At 40.1% G+C, this 10,883-nt stretch overlaps 1 protein-coding gene across 1 annotated transcript in view; it reads left to right on the top strand.

Moving 5' to 3' along the window:
• The first annotated feature begins 249 nt into the window (after positions 1–249).
• LOC110104562 (vacuolar-sorting receptor 1-like) overlaps positions 250–10,883 on the top strand; it is a 29,147-nt gene continuing 18,513 nt past the window's right edge. The window contains exon 1 of the mRNA XM_020833720.2: positions 250–1,020. Coding sequence (XP_020689379.1) covers positions 711–1,020 — 310 coding nt within the window. The 5' untranslated portion in view covers positions 250–710. The remainder of the gene's footprint in view (positions 1,021–10,883) is intronic.

The following is a 10,883-nucleotide window of genomic DNA, read 5'->3' as shown; positions in this document are numbered from 1 at the left end:
TCTGAAAAAAACTCGGAACAACTTTTGTATAACTCGGTATTTGCTCTGTAAAGCCCGATATAACTCGGTTTTGGGTCTTCAAATGATGGTATTCTTCGTTATTGTTTGACATTGCTCTGTATTTGCTCGGTACATCTTGGTATTTGGCGGGAATTTGCCTCCGACCGAATGTTCCTCTACGTCCGGCCCGGAGGACATAATAATTGTTCAATGCGAACTTCTACAAATGCCGACCGACCACGTGAAGTTTCGACTCCCGTACGAGAAATTATTGGGACAGTGGAGGAATTTTTTTTTTTTCGGGAATTTGGACAGTGGAGGAAGATGATGGTAGAAATTGCAAGAAGTGGGCACGTCGCATCGTTAGCTCTCTCTCTCGGTAGTCTTGCCAGTCTAGCGATGCTGGGCAGTCGGTCTTTCTAAAGCATCGTCTTCTGCGACCACTTTCATGTCATTCAGCCGTCTTCAAGCTCTTCCATCAGGGCATAAAGGTTTGGACTTTTGGGGGCCTTCTGAGTTATCTGCTGAAAAAAAAGTCGAATTTTCGTATTGAATGTTGGCAGATAATCAAAATTTAATCAGCGATTCTATCCACCACAGATTTTCAGTTCAAGCTCGGTCAGTTTACCCTTAGACTTCGATTAGCTTCTCCTCGAGTTAGCGCTTGGGGTTTAACGAGAAGTTACTAGGGTTTCGAGGCCTCTTAATCGATGAGTTCTGAAGCAAGAATGAGTAGAAAAATTTGTTTTTTGGTTTGGTTTCTGATTGTGTGGGGCTCTTGTTGGGGGAGATTTGTGGTGGAGAAGAATAGTTTGAAGGTCACCTCGCCGGATACTTTGAAAGGCGTGTATCAGTGTGCGATTGGGAATTTCGGCATTCCTCAATATGGTGGGACAATGGTGGGCTTTGTGACTTATCCCAAAACTAATAGGAAAGCTTGCAAGAGCTTTCATGAATTTGATATCTCTTTCAAAGTTAAGCCAGGAGGGTTTCCAACCTTCATTCTCATCGACAGAGGAGGTGGTTTTTTCTAATTATTGATTTATAATGCGCATATTGCGTTCTTTTTCCTTTTTTTTTCCCCCTTTTTCCTTGCTTTCTTGTTGCTAGATACATAATGCACTCCTTTTATCTGTTAATGCCTAGTTACGCATAATCGGGCATGGCATGTGTGGAGCTTCTTTTTCTTTTCATGAACAAATGTACTAGCTTTTTTATTTTTTATTTTTTTTTCTATTTTTCTGATTTACTGGATGATAATGTAATTACTTGTTTCTAATGCAGAAATTAATGTTGTTTGCGGTCATGTTAGCACTAGAACCTTGTGGATGTGATGTGAACATGATGAGTAGTGTTCGCATGATGCTTATAGCATGTTTACTGGTATACTCTTTAAAGGATTTGGAGTCATTATTGAAATAAATACTAACAGTTTCTTCCTCCTATGTAATTTTTTTTTTTGCTTTGTGAACATCTATAGTTTTATTTTCCTGATCATGGGACTACTAACGTTTTGTGGCCAGTAACTTGTCGAACATAATTTTTTTTTTCACCATGAAGATTTGCCCTAAATTTAGTCGCAAGCCAAAATTGTTTGTTGTTTCAAAAAGATATGCAATATTTGCATGTTGTTTCATTATGAGTTTTTTGGGATTTTATTATATTTTTTTTGGTTGTCATAATTTTTCCTTTAAAAAGATGCGGCACAATCTTTATATAATATCGGAGAGATAAAAGTTGTAAAACTCCACAAGCAAAATCATTGTGAAATTTGTAGCGATAACAATAAGACCTAGCCATCAATTGGATGAATTTGTATGAAGTTTTTAATTTGTTTTGCGTGTTAATCTTTTATTGTTTATTTTTTGCTCTTCATTATTGATTTAGGTCTCACCTAGTTTTAAACAATGAATTATAGAATTGGTACTCAGAGAGAAATAATTTTTTCTACACTTAGGAGCCATTTGGATACAAGATTTATGCATGATTTGAGCAAATCCTGTTCAAATGAGATTTAGGGAACCGTTAAATCTCACAATGAGTTAAATCCTCCTTTTCGCGCTTTTTGTCGTAAATCCCAGATTTGCTACATCCGAGAGTTTGACGGATTTACTGGGTTTAGCTGAAGAAGCACACGAACAGAAGAAAGATGGCTACCTTCGCAACGAGCAAGCTCTTGTCGTCATCATTACTTCCGATTAAACAGATGAACGATGACGTGTGATTTCGGATTTGACAAGAAGGAACGTCGTCGAAGGAGGCGAAGAAGTTATTTAGCGACTCATTCAAAACTCTACCTGTCACGCGAAGTAGGCGGCGAAGTCGAAGCGCAACGAACTGTACAGAAGGGGAAAAGTGAACCTAGCAAATTTGCAGCTATAGGAAGACAATGCAGAACAAACAAAAATATAGAGAATAAATTAATTTATTTTAATTAATTTCATTTAAATTAATTAAGAATATAGTGCAATTAATAAATATTTAATTATTTAAATTAATTGGTAATTAATTTAAATTCTAAATATATTATTTATAATGATTAGTTGTTAATATAACAACAACATCAAGCCTTTATCCCACTATGTGGGGTCGGCTATATTAAACATTTTTCTCCATTGTATTATGTTAAGAGTCAAATTCTCATTTATATCTAATAAAAAAAATTCATTTGTAATATTTTTTTTAAGTATTTTTAGGTCTGACTCTACATTTCTTAACATAAGTAAAATCCAATACATTTAATTTTCTTACCGAGTCATCAGAAGGCCACCGTTTTATGTGATCAAACCATCTTAGGAGACTATCTCTAATCTTATCTTACACATAAGTTACTCCAACCTTTTCACGTATATGTTCATTTCGTATCCTGTCTTTAAGAGTAAAGCCACTCGTCCACCCAAGCATCCTCATATCTGTAACACTTAACTTAATATTATGCTTCTCTTTTAATGGCCAACATTTTGCACCATTGCAGGTCTCACCGCCATCTTATAGAATTTTCCCTTAAGTTTGAGAGGGACTTTTCTATCACATAACTAGCCCAATGCATTTCTCAACTTCAACCATCCAATTTGAATTCTACTAATAATATCCCTATCCATTTCATCATCACTCTGAACAATAGACCCAATATATCTAAAACGTGTACTCTTATTAATGACTTGATCGCCCAAAGTCACAACACCTCTCACTAGATCTATTACTACTAAAATTACACTATATATATTTGGTTTTAGATCTACTCAAATGAAAACCTTTAGACTCTAAGGTTGACATCCATAATTCAAGTTTATCTTCAATTCCCTCTCTAGTCTTATCAACAAGAAAAATACCATCAACAAAAAGCATAAACCAGTGTACAACCTCTTGCAAATGTCTAATGAGAACATCCATGACTAAAACAAAAAGATATGGGCTTAAAGCTTATCCTAAATGTAATCCAACAAAAATAGGGAAATACTTGGTCAGATCACCTTGTGTTTGAACACAAGTAATAGCTCCTTTATACATATCCTTAATGATTTGAATATAAGCATTATTAATCCCTTTCTTTTCTAGAACTCTCTCCATAACACTTCTCTTGGAACTTTATCATATGTTTTCTCTAAATCAATAAATATCTTATAAAGATCCTCCTTATTTTCGTTATACTTCTCCATCAAATCTCTCAATAAATGTATAGCTTCCATAGTAGACTTATCCGACATGAATCCAAATTGACTTTGAAAAACATTAGTATCACATTGTAACTTATGCTCCATAATTCCTCCCATAGTTTTAAAGTATGAAACATATAACTTAATTCCTCTATAATTCGCACAATCATGTGCATCATCTTTATTCTTAAAAATAGGAATCAGCACACTCATTCTCCCTCATCTGACATCTTTTTAGTCTTCAAAATAATATTAAAAAGTTTAGTAAGCCAAAAAATTCTTCGATCTCCTAAGCATTTCCACACCTTTCTTGAAATATCATCAGGTCCAACAGCTTTTTTACACTTCATTGTACCACCAAAGTTGGACAGGAGTTTTTTAAAAAACTTGCACATATTAGTTGATCTTGTTGCAAAAAAAAAAAAAAAATACTTTTGATGTGAAACGATGCAAGAATTGTTTGTAGGAAATTAATAACTTGTGAACTTTGCGTAGCTAATTAAAAACGAATGCGTTCCAAGATAGATTGTAAGAAAATTTTCACGGAAGAACTACGTAACGTCAATTGATTACAATTAAAGCGACATGAGACTAACAAAATCATTTCAACAAATAAATAATAAGGCAAATGGCTCTTAACAAAAATCCACGGTTTAAGATCTAGATCATTTACCTCTGAATCCCTCACATGCACTCTTGATGTCGCTCGGCTTAGCGGAAGAGGATTACACACAAACTTAAGGATGCCACTAATAAACAAGTGATGCCGAGGGGACTTGTCGTCGGGGAAGGAGCCGGAGTTGGAGTCGCAGGTGTTGTCCGATGAGAACCCAAGGTGTTTGGGGTTGTTGGAGTTCGATCGTTTCAACGAGACAGTAGAGAATTCGTTTGACGTATCTTTCCACCGTTTCGTCGTATTCCAAATCAGGTTCGTAGAAAGGAGAGAGAAGAATGTCGATCTCTCATTGGGCATTGTAAGCAAAGCCATGATCAACTTCTGGATCGGCCATGCATGACCATGGGAGATCCTTGTCGTGTGTAGAAACGTTTAGGTGGAGGGGGGAAGCCGCCACTTGGGGGAATTTGACCCAGGAGGAAGGGCGGGAAGAGGGCTCGGGTGGGAGGAAGGGGAGAAGGGGTGGGTGGGCTAGGTGGAGGCTTGAGAGAGATAATTAGAAATCTGAATTTTGATTTCCAATTAGGTGGGATGGGAGGAAAATTAATATGAAAATCAAATTAATTCCATAATGGGGCTGGCGGTTAGGAGGGATTAAGGGGAAATTAATTGGGGTTAATTAGTGAGATTGGAGAAAGAGGTAGAGGGGGTTGGGTGGCCGGCCTATTAGAGAGAGGGGGAGAGGGATTTGATTTAAGTGAGTGGACCCCAAAGGGTTAATTAAGGAGTAACCACAAAATCTGAAAATTTAAATCATATTTTAAATTAAGAGAGGTTTCCTATCATAGATTTAGACAATAGGAAACTATTTGAATTCAAATTTTCAATTGAATTCGCAATAAGAAAATTTCCAATTTGACCAAATTTTTTTTAGGAAGGTGAGTAAAGGAATATTTGAAATTTGAATTTCAAATTTGGGGCTTGGGAGGTGGGCCGGCAGCTAGGTGGGTGGAGAGGGGAGGCCGGGGGAGGGAGGCCGACGATCAGGTGGGTGATGGTCGGCGGCTTGGGCGGCCCAAGGAGGCCGGGGATAAGGGGAGGGGCTCGGGTTAGGGAAAATTATCAAGAAAGACTTTGTGGGGAATGAGGCCGGTGGGTGGGAAGTTTGGGGAGGGAATTCGATGCAAGAAAAAATAAAAGAAAAGAAAGATAAGAGAACTGCGAACATTGGAATCCACCAAGATTGACGGGTATTGCAAATCACCCTCCTCGGGCTTCTCCTCTCATGAACTCACTTAGAGATCAAGCAAAGAAAAATAAGATTTCATTTCAATATTCATCATCCCATTACAATGCATAAGGCCTCCTTTAAATAAGCCAAGATAAGAAAAAGCTAGAAAGACACAAATGCCCTCAGGGCTACACAAGCGACTCAATACCCACAGGGGCAAACTAGGAAAATAAAATGCGAGAATAAATAAAATAAAAAATAAATCAGAAATAAAGGCTGTAGATCGTAGCCGTCGATCTGCGTCTCCGACGATGGTACACGTGGCGAAATCGGATGTTCTCATCATTCTCCCCAGGTGGGAGAAAACTCGACCCTGTCGAGTAAGCATCTCTAGAAGTCTCGTACCACTCCAGTAGGTCAGGATTTAATCTCAGCAGCTTATCCCGATCGATCAACATGTTCTCCTTCTCCGGCTTTCCTACCCATTGAACTAGATACCTTTGACGACCACCGTCTTTAGTGGAAATGATTTCATCGCTAAGTATTGCCTCAATCCTCTCTGCAGTAGGTAAAGTGGAATGTTTGGAAGTGGAGGTAGGCTGGGGATCTCATCAGGTAGGGTCACACAAGGCTCATTATGTAATGAATTGGTGGGGTTAAACTCTGGACCCTCAAAGGCTACAAGATCTTCAATATTAAACGTAGAATTAATGTTAAAACTCTCGGGAAGGTCTAACACATAAGCATTACTATTTATTTTGAAAGTTACTTTGAAAGGTCTTGTGCTTCTTGTATGTAAATTCTTGACGGCCCCTTGCGGGAATCGCTTCAGACGAATCCGAACCATCCTAAAGTCTCCCACTTCAAATTCTTTAAATTGTCTCTTGATGTCCGCATTGTGTTTATAGTTAGCATTACTTTGTTTAATCTTTTTATTAATTTATTTGCAATTCTTGAATATGAGATGCAAATGTGGATGCAAGAGACCCGGTGTGCATGATGAATGACAAGAATCGTGAGCTCACACAAAAGTTTTAAACAGAGACAATTTTGGAAGACAACAGACTATAAAAACACACACAACATAATAACTCACAAGAACACATGGCTAGAATAAAGGTGGAAGAGTCACGAAATGAGGGGATCTAAAGTGTTCAGGTTTAAGGGAACTGGTGTAGGGGGAGCAATGAAGACATCCTTAGCTACCAGGGCATTTCTATTAGAAGTTTCAGTTAGGGTCGTAGGTAGTCTCCTAGGGGCAACAGTGTCATCTAGCAAATTCATCCAACTAGGAGAGAGATGATCCTTAACAGGGAAGGACAAGAACATGGCGGGCAAAACGAATGAATCAGGAACAAGATAAGAACTCACATCCATAATGGGATAACCCAAAGAGTCACCATCAGGTATGAGACTTAAGAAATTAGGTAGGGTATCCATAATAGAAGTGGGCACGACAGTTAGAATGGTGACATGAAAGTATAGGCTAAGACTATCCCTAGCATTAAAGTTGGTACGAGGAGTGGTGAGATAAGTCGAATCAAGAAAGTCACACTCTTTCAAATGCAATTCTAAGGGGCAACTCCTAAGAGAGGCTCCAATAAAATACGAGGATGCTCAATTCTCCAATTAGATTCAGAACCACTCAGGGTCAAATCATTATATTTCAAATTCATACTAATACTCTCAACAGGATCAGGTATGGTCATAACCCTAAGATCAATGGGTTCTGATTTAATTAAATCGGGGTTTAACTTAGGTGGTAAATTCAAATGACTCACTTCCAACTCGAGATTATCCACGCCGCCATTAGAATTATCTAAAATTGAATCAGAATTACTCAGAATCATCTCAGTATGAGGTATGATTAAGTCAGAAACTTTCGAATTTAATTTCATAGTGTTCACAGCCAAATCAGCTCCTTTCAAGATCAAGTTAATATCATCCAGGCAAACCTTATCCAAAGAGTTATCCTCGAGGAGACTAGGATCAGGGTGGGCTAAGGTGTCGACGTTTAAATGTTCCAACTTTCCTAGCTCAGGGTTTAAGTCATACCGGGAGTCTAGCTCAATCACTTCAGTTTCATCCTCAAAGAAGCCCTCGTTATCATTAGTATCCACGAAATGGATGTATTCAGTCTCAGGTTCAGTAAACTTCTTCTTTTTAATGCAATTCTTTATTAAAATCACACTTGCAGGGTCAAGGGCTGGGGAGGCTAAAGGTTGACTGGGATGGCTAGGAGTCGGCCCAAGTGGGGAGTTATATGAGACCGATCTAACAGAAGACCCAATAGAGGGTTGGCCATCGAGGCTAGGAGAAAAACTACAGGGTGGGGCAGCAATCCTGATGTTACTAAAGGATGGGTGGTCTCGATCACAGTAATGTCCACGGTTTGTTCCAACAAAAGAAGTAGGGTGGTGCTCTAGATGACGATCACTAGGGGTAGGGGTCTTGAAAGTGCAACACCCAAAGGTTTGATGAACAGGGGGTGACTTAAACTTAAAACCAGATGGTTGGTCACTGATAGAGGGTCGGTATTTTAGATTAAGTTCTTGCCTCATGTCTTTCCAATTAGAAGTAGGGTACTCACCGCGAGACTCGTTATGATCTTCCAACCTCATCCAAAATTGAAGAGCTCGACCTTTTGGTGAAACTTAGCGATACTAACCTGGTGGGACTCAGTGATATGACGTCATTCAAAATAGTCCTCTAGTTGTCTAACCCATTTCCTAAAGTAATAATGGTCCAAGGAACCATCAAAGGTGGGTAGACGGTCATGTGACTCTAAGTGAGGTCTTTGTTGCTTAAATTCCGGTCTAGGTTGATAAGCAGAGTTGGGCATCTTCCGACTAGCAGGATTGATTGAATGGGGCACGTACTTAGAGTGGGGAGAGTCAACATGTTCCTCCTTCGTGGTTTTAGTTAGAGAGCCCACAAGATTAACTAGGTCATCTAACCTCTTTTGAAGCCCTATCAGGTCCATGGGGAAGCGCTAAGTGAAACCTAATGAAGATTGGGTGTAAGGGACAGCACTCTACAAGGAGAAAACACAATTTTGACTTACGGTGTAGGAAAATACTGGACAACAAGCTACAAGAAGGATTTAAGTGATCTAGACATTTGGGATGGTTGTTGGGGTCGAGGACAGCACCTAACCACTTAACCAGGCTCACCTAATGGTCACTAGATGGTGCAGGAACGGTTTGGACAGCAAGCTACACTAGTGGTTTAAGTCACTAGGTGTTTAGGGAGGTTGCTAAGGCTTGGGCAGCACCCAAATCAAAGGTTAAACTCACTTAAATGCTACCAAACAATGCAGAATTTTGTGTGGACAGCAAACTACAGCAGTTGGGGAAGTTGCCTAAGTCTTATAGGGATACCGCTAGGGTGAGGACAGCACCTAGGCACGACTTTAAGTTCACTAAAAGGCAGCTGAATGTTGCTGGAACAGTAAGGACAGCAGCCTACACTAAGGGTGTAGTTATCCTAAGCACTTAGAAGAGTTATGGGTTTGATGGCAGCGCTAAGACACTAGATAGAATGACTTAAATTCCACTAAATGCGTGCAGGAAATGCATGGACAGCAACAAAAACAGTGAATAAAATTATCTATGCGATGATATGCATGCAAATTTTTAGGACTAATGCTTGGCTAGACCCTAGGATGTTTTCTAGTACATGACATGCATGCCCACCATGCTCTGATGCCAAATATGATGTGAAACGATGCAAGAATTGCTTGTAGGAAATTAATAACATGTGAACTTTGCGTAGCTAATTAAAAACGAATGAGTTCCAAGATAGATCGTAAGAAAAATTTCCACATAAGAACTACGTAACGTCAATTGATTAGAATTAAAGCGACATGAGACTAACAAAATCATTTCAACAAATAAATAATAAGGCAAATGGCTCTTAACAAAAATCCACCGTTTAAGATCTAGATCATTCACCTCAGAGTCCCTCACATGCACTCTTGATGTCACTCGACTTAGCGGAAGAGGATTGCACACAAACTTAAGGATGCCACTAATAAACAAGTGATGCTGAGGGGACTAGTCGTTGGGGAAGGAGCCGGAGTTGGAGGCGCGGGTGGTCATCCGATGAGAACCCACGGTGTTCGGGGTTGTTGGAGTTCTATCGTTTCGGCGAAGCAGCAGAGAATTCGTTTGACGTATCTTTCCACCGTTTCGTCGTATTCCCAACCAGATTCGTAGAAAGGAGAGAGAAGAACATCGATCTCTCCTTGGGTGTTGTAAGCAAAGCCATGATCAACTCCCGGATCGGCCATGCATGACCATGGGAGATCATTGTCGTGTGTAGAAACGTTGAGGTGGAGGGGGGGAGCCGCCACATGAGGGAATTTGACCCAAGAGGAAGGGCGGGAAGAGGGCTCGGGTGGGAGGAAGGGGAGAAGGGGCGGGTGGGCTAGGTGGAGGCTTGAGAGAGATAATTAGAAATCTGAATTTTGATTTCCAATTAGGTGGGATGGGAGGGAAATTAATTTGAAAATCAAATGAATTCCATAATGGGGCCGGCAGTTAGTAGTGATTAAGGGGAAATTAATTGGGGGTAATTAATGAGATTGGAGAGAGGGAGAGGGGGTTGGGTGGTCGGCCTATTAGAGAGAGGGGGAGAGGGATTTGATTTAAGTGAGTGGGCCCCAAAGAGTTAATTAAGGAGTAACCACAAAATCTGAAATTTTAAATCAGATTTTAAATCAAGTGAGAGGTTTTCTATCATAGATTTAGACAATAGGAAACTATTTGTATTCAAATTTTCAATTGAATTCGCAATAAGAAAATATCCAATTTGACCAAATTTATTTTAGGAAGGTGAGTAAAAGAATATTTGAAATTTGAATTTCAAATTTGGGGCTTGGGAGGTGGGCCGGCGGCTAGGTGGGTCGAGAGGGGAGGCCGAGGGAGGAAGGTCGGTGATCAGGTGGGTGATGGTCGCCGGCTTGGGCGGCCCAAGGAGGCCGGCTGATGTGAAACGGGTAGGAGGCTTTGCGTGGAAGAGGATCTCTCAGCAGCTTTGGGGTTTTCAAACTCTTGGACAGCAGCTCTTATTGTTGGATTGTTAAAATTCAGCCTTCTTGCAAGCTGGGATAGTCGTTGGGACTGCAGGACAGCAGTTTCGCTAGCTGAAATTCCCTAGATAGCAGCCTGGCGATGTGCAGAAATCTGGACAGCAACCAACGGAGGAGGAAACGAAGCTCAGGTGTGATCGTTGTGGTTGTAGACAAAGAGAGGACAGCTGATTGAAGCCAGGAGAGGTTTTGGGCAGCCGTTTTCTGCTTCCTTGCAATCTAGACAGCAACTTGCAATGTTGGGGAACATCCTGGACAGCTTCTATAAAGCATTGGGAACTTTGGACC

Source organism: Dendrobium catenatum, unplaced genomic scaffold (genome assembly GCF_001605985.2).
Source record: "Dendrobium catenatum unplaced genomic scaffold, ASM160598v2 fragScaff_scaffold_655, whole genome shotgun sequence".
Classification (NCBI taxonomy): Eukaryota; Viridiplantae; Streptophyta; class Magnoliopsida; order Asparagales; family Orchidaceae; genus Dendrobium; species Dendrobium catenatum.
Note: the sequence above shows the minus strand (reverse complement) of the source record. Positions and strands in the feature narration are given on the sequence as shown.